Raw genomic sequence first — 12,182 nt, 5'->3', positions numbered from 1 at the left:
GCACATTCATTGGAAACAGTAGCCGTTCACCGTGCCATCCGGCACGAGCAGCGGTCCACTTTGGCATATTTTTGTTAATTATGATTTTTTTTTTTTTTTTCGTCGATACTGAAACACACGCGTGAACTACAAAGCCTATTTTTCCTAATGAATAATAGTTAAGCTTGAAATAGGCAACATCACGAATATGGAAACGTTTGGATTTCTCCCGAATGAGAGCCCAACCTTACCTTATGGTTCACTTTAAATTATTATTCATTTATTTTTTTTGTTTGTTTATAGTTAAGCCTATATTATTATATACTGCAATTTTATTTATCCATTAGAATTATATATTTGTAATTATTGTTCTGTTCTGATAAATTTGTTAAATTTAAAGGATTTGTTGTAAAGTGAAGAGAACTAAAAATATCCTGTTGGCACATTATAACATTATTAGGCCAGCCGTTATTATTTCTGAATGTAATAAAATGCAACTTATACATGAATTATATATTTTTTTCCTCTCACAAACTTAATTTATTTTTAGCCTGTTTTAAAAAATAAATAAATAAAATAAAATAAAATAACATGCAGCAAACGAAAATAGGCGATTAATCGGTTAAAATTTGTTACTGTGGGGTAATTATAATTATTATATACTTAGGAACAGAGTCTGGGCCTAATCTAGGCTATCCAGGTTTTTTTATTTTTTTTATTTTCATTGCATCTGAAAATGACTTTGTGCAGCACATTCACTTTGCACGCTCAACCTGCCTCGTGCGTTGCTTCAGCTGTGGACGATTTAAAAATGTTTGCTATAAAGGTTGCTGTCCCATTTTATGCAGGAATTGTTCATTAAAAAAAAAAAAATCGAATTATATTGTTAGTTCTAATTATATTGTTAACACAAGTTCATTTAGGCTATTTAACATGCACTGTGACATTTTACCTTTTTAACTTATAAACTCCTTGTGATTTTAAACTCAGTTTAATAGTATTGAAGTTCAAGTTTTTTAAAAAAAGGTTTTAAATGCTTAAATTATTTCTATGAATGAATAATTATGTTATCAGGTTTTAATTGCTTAAATTATTTATATGAATTAATAATATGTTATCATGTTTATTCTTGTAGAAAATAAGTGTTTATTCTTTAACCCTTTAACTGCCTGCTCGACCAAATGGTTGAGCACATTTTGAGTCACTATATTTTATTGAGAGGAGTACCTGCTGTAACTTAAGTCAAGCTGATTTCTGAGCCATCTCTTCCATCTGGTTGAGGTATGTTATGCCAAAAAAAATCCACTAGAGGTCACAAAGTCAATCAACATCACTTCTTCTAACCTGGATGTCAGAAACAAAGAAATCACTCCTGCCTTGTGAACTGTTCTTGGTGAAATTTTGCAAGGTAAGCATATATATATTTTTTTGACATATTACACTGTAAGAGCTATAACTTTACAAAATGATGTTACTTGGTGCCATGAAAAAACTTTAGTATTGTTTTCAATAATTTTTCAAAAACGTGCTCAACCAAATGGTTGATTTGTCACTTTATGGTAAACGTAGAAAAGCTAAGCTAATGTTTTCAGATAATCCATTTCTGCTGTCAGAATGTACTATTTGCTGAAAAATATAACTTTCTGATCATTCACAGCTATGAATATGACACAGCTATTGTTATTTCTTAATGAATATATTGAGATAATTTCTTAAATATGTATTTTTCTGCCACTTTTGGAGATATTTTTTGAAATAAATATAATTAATTCATATAATTAATATGTGGAAATCATAATTATCAAAGGAAATTACTTCTTAAATGACAAATGCTGGTGTACTAACATTACTAAAATTGTAAGAGATTGTTATTTATTTATTTATTTATTTATTTCTACAATTACTAGATGGATGTCAACAGTTTCTATGGTACAAGAACACGCACTCTTCAGGCCCTTGTACCAGAAAACCCCCAAGACTCTGATGCTGATCTCAGTGATGTTGATGATCCAATAGAGGATCCGGATTATCACCCTGTCCGAGAAGAGGTAGCTGGTGACAGTTCTTTTGAATCCCTGGATGAAGATGATGCTCCCTCAACAAGCACATCCTCTAAAAAGCTTCCATGTAAGAAAAGAAGAAAAGGAAAACACACTCTAAAAACTGTTTCCTTGAAGGAGCCAGAGGATAGCCCTGGCTCAAGTTCCCCCTCAGGCCCACACAATGGCACAAGAAGAATCTGGAAGCATGAAGACATTGAGGAATTCCAGGTCACAGAAGCAAGATTTGAACCCCCTGTGGTTGTACAGTCACCCTTCCAATACTTCAGAATGCTCTTCACTGATGAGATGATTCAACATGTTGCTCATCATACCAACCTGTACTCTGCCCAGGAGCTGGGGGATCCAATCAAGACCAACCCAGAAGAGATTGAAGATTTTCTTTCCATGCTACTCTTTATGGGTGTTTTCAAATTTCCATCACTGGAGGACTACTGGCACCATGAGTCACGCTTCAGTGTGATAGCTGATATCATGCCAAGGAAGAGATTCCAGCTGTTACGCAGTTATATTCATTTCAATGACAATCAGCAGTGCAACGAGAATCCAGATCGATTTTACAAAATCCGTCCACTCTTTGACATGCTTCGCAATCAGTGTCTCCTGATACCATCCACTTACAAGCACAGTGTGGATGAGGTCATGATAGGATACAAAGGCACAAGAGCTGGCTCCCTCCGCCAATATATTGGCAATAAACCAGACAAGTGGGGTTTTAAAGTCTTCTGCAGAGCCAGTTCATCTGGGATCATTCATGACCTGCTGATGTATCAAGGGGCATCCACATTCTTCAATGTCACCCTCAGTGAGGAGGAGCAAATGCTACCTTTAGGAGCCAAAGTGGTGACAACACTATGCAAAACTATACAACAGCCACGTCTTTCGGTTGTCTTCTTTGACAACTTTTTTACAAGCTTTAAATTGGTCCAGACCCTGCAAACCTCCTTGGGTGTCCAGTGCATTGGCACCGTCCGACCAAACCGCACTGGTGGAGCTCCTTTGATGACAGATAAAGAGCTGATTAAGAGAGGGCGTGGGTCTTATGACTACAGGTCTGCTGAAGGAGTGATTGCAGTAAAATGGTTTGACAACAAGTGTGTCAACCTTTTGAGCAATGCCAGTGGGATTGTCACACCCAGGGGCTGGCTATGCTTTGACTAAGCCACACCCCTTCTCAACTTCCACCTCGAGGAGGTCCCCAAAGCCAACCCAATGGCCAAACAACACGAGAACAAGTAAGTGATAAAACAATCTTTATTTAAATATTTAAAAATAGCTTGGGGAATAGGGAAAGGGCAATTAAAACTAAACTCTGACTCGGCTCTCCAGATGGGCTATGGCCGGGAAGAGGTCAGGGAGCAAGGGGGCCACGGGGATCCGGGGCGTGGGACTCGGGCCCCGGCCTGAGTCTTAGGTATCCGTAGCGCCCTCCTTCTTCCTCCTCTTCGCTGAATACAGCTCACGGTAAGTACTGGTTCACACAGTTCGTTCTCGGGGTGCTCACTCTCTTTCTCTTCCTCCACAGGCAACGGCTGGGACACAAAGGCACAGTTAATTCGGCTTGGTTTTGCTCTCACCTCTTCGCTGATTACAGCTCACAGTAAGTACTGGTTCACACAGTTCGTTCCTTGGGTGCTCACTCGCTTTCTCTTTCTCCACAGGCAGCGGCGTAAGTACAGGTTTCCTCGGTCTCTCCTCGTGTTACCCACTCTCTCTCCTTTTCTCTCCACAGGTATCAACTTGGGCACAATAGCACAGTTAGTTTGCTTTGAATGGCTCTCACCTCTGAGCTGGACACAGCGTACTGTAAGTACAGGGTTCGCTCTATTCCTCCTCGTGTTATTCACTCTCTCTCCTTTTCTCTCCACAGGCATCAACTTGGGCACACTAGCACAGTTAGTTTGCTTTGAATGGCTCTCACCTCTGGGCTGAACACAGCGTACTGTAAGTACAGGTTTCCTCTGTTTCTCCTTGTGTTACTCACTCTCTCTTTCCTTTTCTCTCCACAGGTATCAACTTGGGCACAATAGCACAGTTAGTTTGCTTTGAATGGCTCTCACCTCTGGGCTGGACACAGCGTACTGTAAGTACAGGGTTCGCTCTATTCCTCCTCGTGTTATTCACTCTCTCTCCGGTATCAACTTGGGCACAATAGCACAGTTAGTTTGCTTTGAATGGCTCTCACCTCTGGGCTGAACACAGCGTACTGTAAGTACAGGTTTCCTCTGTTTCTCCTTGTGTTACTCACTCTCTCTTTCCTTTCCTCTCCACAGGTATCAACTTGGACGCAAAGCACAGTTACTCTGCTTTGGATGGCTTTCACCTCTGGGCTGGACACAGCGTACTGTAAGTACAGGGTTCGCTCTATTCCTCCTCGTGTTATTCACTCTCTCTCCTTTTCTCTCCACAGGCATCAACTTGGGCACACTAGCACAGTTAGTTTGCTTTGAATGGCTCTCACCTCTGGGCTGAACACAGCGTACTGTAAGTACAGGTTTCCTCTGTTTCTCCTTGTGTTACTCACTCTCTCTTTCCTTTTCTCTCCACAGGTATCAACTTGGGCACAATAGCACAGTTAGTTTGCTTTGAATGGCTCTCACCTCTGGGCTGGACACAGCGTACTGTAAGTACAGGGTTCGCTCTATTCCTCCTCGTGTTATTCACTCTCTCTCCTCTTCTCTCCACAGGTATCAACTTGGGCACAATAGCACAGTTAGTTTGCTTTGAATGGCTCTCACCTCTGGGCTGAACACAGCGTACTGTAAGTACAGGTTTCCTCTGTTTCTCCTTGTGTTACTCACTCTCTCTTTCCTTTCCTCTCCACAGGTATCAACTTGGACGCAAAGCACAGTTACTCTGCTTTGGATGGCTTTCACCTCTGGGCTGGACACAGCGTACTGTGCTATCTCCGGAGATCTGAAGCACGCTCACAACATATACTGTACTGAACTAGGCTAGGACCAGCAGTCTCCTTGTCCTCCCGCGACGAAGTGCGTGAAGGCGGGGGTTTATCTGACAGGACACACGGCAATACACAGCAGCCCACAGCAATATACAGCACCACGTCAAAATTATAGGTTTTCACAGCATGAAGACTCACCCACCACACTCAGTGTACGAAAAGGACACCCGTCTTCCTTCACTTCGCTTGGTTCGGATCTGGCGATGGAATATGCGGCCTAGCTAGTGATGTCGTCGTTGTGACTACTTCAATAAGTATTCCTTCGGCTCTCCCACCACGCTATATTAGGGGTAGGGCCGCCCTCCTCCTCCTGGAGAGATCTACACAACGCCAGGTCAATATACAGGGCACTTTCGACTGGCTCTTAGTACTCACATCAATGCCGCTTCCAATCCCCTTTTTCACGTCGTCTCAGTTCGCCGTATAATCCGTTCACTTCTCAACCTTTAAGGTTCGCGATGTCTTCACAATCATACAATTCCAGCCTGAGGGGGAGAGAGAGAGTTAGACAGCCGCCAGCAGCGCACCAAGACGGGCACAACACAGTGCTTCACACACACCAGAAAGAGCGCTCCGACTGTGAAATAACTTGGCCTTAAGTACTGCCTTGTCCAGCGTATCCTCCAATCACCAACCGCTGTCCCTAACTAGGCACAGGTGCATCGAATTCCCTGATTTTCCTTCTTACGGCGCTACCGGAAATTCCGGTGTTCTGTTTTTCCGGTCCGGGCGGAAACACTTCCGGGCGGAACCAAACTTCCCGAATTTTGGTTCCGCCCCTAAAGATCGTCACCTTGTGACAGGATCATGCCTCTTTCAGCTGTCAAACGTTGGTGCAAAGAGTCCAAGGAAAAGATCACTGTCCCATGTCCATCACTCATCCCTGCTTACAGTGAGCATATGGGTGGGATTGATCTTTCTGACATACACTTGTACAAGACCCCAGCCAAGTCAAGGAGATGGTACATTCCCCTCTTTGGATACATCCTTGATCTGTCCATTGCAAACTCCTGGCTGGTCTACAAGAGGGACTGTGGCCTACTAAATGAGAAAGCAATGCCTCTCAAACGGTTCCGCCTGGCAGTTGCCCATAGTTTGAACCAGGTCAACAAGCCTGCATCCAAAGTCGGTCGACCATCATCCAGCTCTCCACCACCACCAAAGAAACACTACACTCCAAGACCCTCACTTCCAAAACCGCAACCAGATGTGCGATATGACAGCTTGGGACATTGGCCACTACACTGTGACAAGCGGGGGCGGTGCAACTACTGTCCGAAGGGGGTGTCAAGATGGAAATGTCAAAAATGCAATGTTTTTTTGTGCTTGAACGCAAACCAAGAATGCTTTGCAGCATACCACCAGAAATAAGAGGGGGGTTCTCATGTTCATTGAGCACTCATGCTGTTGCACCATTACACATGTAAGAGATATTGCTGAAATGTTTTACAATCCCTAGTGTTTTATATTGTTTGAAGGATTGTTTCTAATGTTGGCTTACTCTACACAGCATTGCTGGTTTACAAAGAAATGTTCATTTATCTAAAAAAAAAAGAAAGAAAAACAAATCCTGTTGCACTACCACACTTGACGGTGTGTTTCTTGAATCATTAAAGCCTAAAATGCCATTATATTACTATCTTTTGTCTTTTTTATTTTAGGTTTTGAATGCAGAAAGAATGTAATGTCTTTTGGTTTTGTTACTTTTAGTTATTTATTTTTGTTTATTGTTAAAAAAAAACAAGAAAACATGTAATTTCCTGTGTTAAAATGAAAACCTGAAATATTTTATGGCATACTTCAATAAATAAAAAAGAATTTTATTTTGATTATGTTTTTAAATAATTAGTATTATAGCCTAGTTCATATTTTCTGATTTTCATAGTATGTGTATGAATTCCAGTACTTTAACCATAAAGTGACATATCAACCATTTGGTAGAGGCTGATATTTAAAAAATTATGGAATGTGTTAAAAAAAAATACATTGAGTGTGGTAACTAATGACATAAGGAGATAAGAAATGCAAACAAAAAATTTTTCAAATGCTTTTTTCTTGGTGGGGCAGTTAAAGGGTTAAGAAAATAAGGGAAAAAATAAGGGACGATCCAAATATTATTCATATTTGTTTTGCTTCACCTATTTATGTAAGCTACAATTATTCATAGAAAAAAAAAACAAAAAAAAAACAATGTAATTAAAAGTGCCATCGGCCTGTGTAAATTTGACCATTATAGAATTGTGACTTTAAAGGTTAGTGATTTAGGAGGTGAAAATACTGTGAAATTGCAAATGTTATGGGATTTTAAAGCATAACAACTATGAAACGTTAGACAATAAAGCATTTTTTTTAAACAATGGCACTTAAAGTTTTGAACTAAAATATTATTTCAACCATATAGCCTGTGAATAAACAAAATGCATACTTTTCAATGAAAGAAGTTTGCTTCTGGTGTTTGGATTTGTACTTCAATATAATGAGCTCCAAGTTTAGGAATAGCCAACACAGGGTTTTTTTATCTCTCTCTCTCTCTCTCTATTTAACTCTCTATTTAACAGCAGTAGCTCAATGAAATACATCTTCCTTCAGGTAGACTGAATGTTTTTCTGTCTTGCTAAATGTTGGGCTCATGATCAGTAAGTTGTATTCGCTCAAACTGATTTAGTTAAATCAAAACTTGCGGACTTTGAAGCTGGATGTAGTTAGCGCGAGTCTCGCGCGCTGTGAAGCGGGAGCAGCTGACGGAGGACTCCGCTTGGTCTTAAAGCCTTCCGCAAACGCTACGTTCACAAATAACAATGATTTTCGTAAAATAATGATTAATTATCAGTTGATAATTTGTTATTATTATGGTCTTGTGAAAACAATAATATGGGCTGCTGGAAAATAATGAATAAAAAGAGTACGGCTGCTGTGAGTGCAGGCATGTTTCAACCCAGTAACATGACAACACACCGTTCCTCACAGCCAAAAAACAGACCGAGTTCAGTTCAGCTGGAGGGGGCTGGGGTAGTTATGTATAGCTTGTGGGGGTTGATATAAATGTGTGAATCTCTTGGTCTTTCATATGGACAGTGTCTTATGAGGGTATCAAACTTGCAGCACAGGTTTAGATAGGACTCGTCATTTTGGTTTTAGGGCAACTTTGAAGAAAGGTTTTGATCCACTTCAAATGTTGACTAATGTATAGTGCAATATAGTTTATTAGTTATTATAACTTCAGAGGAAGTTGCCTTAACTCCAAAAAATAAATAAATAAATTAGCAAACTGTTGCGTTAACTTTTTTTGGTTTCGTCTAAACAATATTTTTTTTAGACTATGAAATATAAATTCTCACAGAATGTAGCCTTTTCATAACCAATATATTGAACCATCTCTTTGTGTTTTTCTAAATCCCAAACAGAGTCCAGACATCAGTATGATCCATTTTTTAGAGGCTTTTTTAGATTTGGGAATACACATGCGTTACAGACATGACAAAAAAAAAAACATTTTGGAGTTTTTGGAGACATTATTATTATTATTTTTTTATTATTATTATTTTTTTTGTAGCCTATTTACAATGCACAAACCAGAAGCAACAATATCTGCAGAGAAGGGTTGGCCATTCTCAAAAAAAAAAAAAAAAAAATTTTATTTCAATTTTCATTTTTGTGTTTCAGAGGAAAAATCAGTGTTAAGGTATCTCTCCATTACAGAACATTCTGAAAGAAGAATTTATGCAAATGCGTATAAAATGCCTAGAGGGTATTTAATAGGTCTGCCTCCCATGTAAGATTTTTCTAGTTACTAGTCGTTCATTTGTCATTATTCAACTAATCGCAGGTTTATATTACATTTACATCTATAATCCATAATGAGCCTTAATATATTCCGCGCTCAAGCACATGCATTAAGTTTGCCCCAAAGCACAGGTAGAAGTAGCCCAATAATTGTAAAAAGGAGACATTTTAATTATTTATAAACAAATGTTTTCTTGTCGGCTGCAAGATGAAATTCACTGTGCTGACTCTCTCCACATGGACGCGCCTTTAAAGAGAAATACAACCTTCACAGATTACATAATGCTTTCGTTCTGAATTGATTCGTTTAAAAGACATTTCAAGCTTTCTGTAGATATATTTATCATGTATGTGAGACACCACAATTTTAAGTTAATTCATTATCAGGAAAACATTCAAGTGATCTAGAGGGCGCCTCCCTGTCCTGCATGCGCATTAATAATTATCGCACAAACACTTAAATATGAATAATTATTCACATTTTGAATATGCATTACAACATAAATGATTTTTTACATGCAATTATCCAAAATAAAACCAAACAAGATTTGTAATAAAGATAAAACAAATAAGAATAAATGCTGCGCGTGCACTCAGCATCACTCGCGCCGCGCAAATCTTGCACGCAGACATTTTACACACCTGCATTAAATGCTGCTGCAATTTTATTTTTATTTTTTTAACTTAAATTCTATGTAAGCAAGTAACGGCGGCTCCCTTTACAATCATTGAAGTTGTCTATTAATGAAGCTCTTTTTTACATCATTTGAACTTTGGTGATTATAATGAGAGAACTTGAGTTTAAACATGAGGACGTTTTATTAATCAGTCCATTCTTTAGAATTTCAATGATTTAGTTAAATCGTGCAGGTTTAATTTATTCGTTTCTTGTTTTAATTAGGCCTAAATAATGGGAACGAAATTATACAGTGCCTCACGTTTTACTAAAATAAAGAAAATAATTTATAAAACACGCAACAATTTCTTAATCAGTCTACAGACAAATATATTTTCCCAAGAAGTTGTCTGTCAAAATAAAGGACAGGTAACGAATAACAAAAATGCATGTTGTTTTATTAAAGGAATTTTAAAATATAAATTAAAATATAAAATAAAATATAAAATAAAATAAAATATAGGCCTAATATATGATAATATTGACATTTTGCATATAAACCCATGTAGCCTAGCTCACTAAAATAGGCTACCACTTTTAATGCTACGATGCAAAGTAAACCACAATTTATTTTTGAATAATATAACACATAATTCATATTATATAAATAATACTGCACACCTATTAAATGTGTCAAATCTAAAATATGGTGTAATACTGTGTAGCTTAGAGAAAATATAAGCACAGGCACAGGCTTGACATTTATCCTGCTTGAATTCTTTCTAAGAAATGCACATAACTTCATAATTACCAAACTTTCATCTGTGAATATTAAATATTTTAACTATAGTGTTTTTCTTTCATTTTCCCTGACTGCAGCCGTCAAATGTAACACATCAGTGAGGCAAAACTGTCGTCTATTTGCGAAAATGTGCTTTGATGCGCTTGTTTGAAAACTTGTGATTAAAGCGCCACTCAGCGGTCAAAAGCTGCAAATGCACTTTGCCGACGCGGCGGCGGTACGAGCGGCGGTAGAAGTAACGTTTTGGATGTCCACCTACTGTAGTGTTTCAGTGGCGCGGGCGCATGTCTGGACTTGGGAGCCGTAAGTAGTCTACACTAATGGTAATAAGAGTATATTAAAGAACATTAATGATAAAACACAGATATTTTCCATATCAGAAGAAGAAGAAGAAGAAGAATAGGGTTATTTGAGATGAGTAATTGGGAGGCTCATGGAGCGTCATCAACATCCTCCTCGGCGGAACATTCGAGGCAGCCTGAGGTAAGATTGTTGTGACTAAGATAATAAACAGAAAAATCGAGATATAAGTTTTATTCCTGTGCAGAATGCAACTGCTGGGTCTTTATTTAGATTAAGTGTTTGTCACGTATAGGTTTGTTATTTACATGTCTACAGTGCACTTATGTTATGTAGTTTGATTCAGTACGTTAGCTTGATTGCTCTTTATACTGCAACATTTTGCCACCTTGGAATTATAATTTTCTAAGCAGTTTTGAGATATTGAGCTTCAAAGTTTTTGCATACCACACTCCTTTATAGGTAGAACCTAAAAATCACATAATGTAAATGTTGTCACAAAATACAAATGTGAAAACTCAATTTTGACAAAAATGTGGGAGAGAACCTTACGTAATATATTCAAGGATGTTGCATGTATTTGCAGTATATTTAGTAAAGATCTCAGCTGATGCAGCATCAGCACCAAGGTTTGAACCTTGCTGCAGTATAAAGATCAGTCTATACATAACATCATATAGGTGCTTGACTATTTGCTGGGCAAAACCAGCACGAATCGGGGCAGCACTCGGGACAATGTCCAACTGTGGACCAAGACATGGCCAGATTTCAGTTTGCAGACATGACTAAAAACAATGATACTACTTGTTTGCAATACAAATTTTTCACATTCATTCCCTTATCAGATGCTTTTATCCAAAGCGACTTACAATAGAGTTGCATAAGCACTCTGTCACAGTAATAGTCAGAGAAAATTATGAAGTCTACTGGGTTTCTGATAAACACAGAATTGTTCTATAACTTATTTTTCTATTATTCATTTCTTGAAGGTCATTTCCAGGATTTAAAAAAAAAAAAACGTGGGTCCAAAAGATGTCTACCCAGCTGTAATAAACCCACAACGTTCTGTAAATCTTGGAAACCATTCATATTTTCAGTGTTGCTGTTAAATAAAAATTCTGAAATGACCCCTTCACCAGCTGTGGAACTTCAACTCATGCAGGCAGGATTGGGAAAACGAAATCTCTCAATTAATGATGATTTGACTCATTCAGAGTTGATACATATTAATAATATTTACTTAATTAAAAACTATGCTTCACTCTCTCAGCAAATATTAGAGTGTAACTTTATTTGTAATGATTTGTTGTAATTTGGATTTTAGGTTTCCAACTTATTTACAGACACGTACCCCAAAATGAAATCAGCGTCCGGAGGATGGCTTCTCTATAAGTCAACTGGTATGGTTTTGACACCACTACCAATTCAGTGTAACAAAAGTAACTAGATTCAGAGTATTGCATAAGGCAACTAGTTTAATGTAAATATGCACGTCATTCCATTTATGTATGTACATTTAAATATCTTGGTATAGTCAATATTCATGTTTTTAGCAATTAAACAATTCAAAGTTCATTAACACATGCAAAATTGTTATCATTTACTCACATTTATGTATGGCTGGCTCAATTTATTTTGAAGAATGTCTGAGCTGTTTATGTCCACCCAATGAAAGTCAGT

At 38.0% G+C, this 12,182-nt stretch overlaps 1 protein-coding gene across 1 annotated transcript; it reads left to right on the top strand.

The window, feature by feature from the left end:
- Nucleotides 1-1,348: 1,348 nt before the first annotated feature.
- Nucleotides 1,349-6,372, top strand: LOC109076258 (piggyBac transposable element-derived protein 2-like). The gene is made up of 3 exons (XM_042723017.1): nucleotides 1,349-1,387; nucleotides 1,887-3,163; nucleotides 5,805-6,372. Exons 2-3 carry the CDS (start codon nucleotides 1,887-1,889, stop codon nucleotides 6,370-6,372), a joined length of 1,845 nt encoding a protein of 614 aa, XP_042578951.1. The 5' UTR covers nucleotides 1,349-1,387.
- The last annotated feature ends 5,810 nt before the right edge of the window (nucleotides 6,373-12,182 follow it).

Source organism: Cyprinus carpio, chromosome B4 (genome assembly GCF_018340385.1).
Source record: "Cyprinus carpio isolate SPL01 chromosome B4, ASM1834038v1, whole genome shotgun sequence".
NCBI classification, from domain to species: domain Eukaryota; kingdom Metazoa; phylum Chordata; class Actinopteri; order Cypriniformes; family Cyprinidae; genus Cyprinus; species Cyprinus carpio.
Note: the sequence above shows the minus strand (reverse complement) of the source record. Positions and strands in the feature narration are given on the sequence as shown.

Excerpts from the sequence above, each read along its gene's own strand:
- LOC109076258 (XM_042723017.1), top strand. The coding sequence starts at position 1,887 with ATGGATGTCAACAGTTTCTATGGTACAAGAACACGCACTCTTCAGGCC. Across the intron at positions 3,164-5,804 it reads CTTTTGAGCAATGCCAGTGG|GATCATGCCTCTTTCAGCTG; the intron begins GATTGTCACACC and ends ACCTTGTGACAG.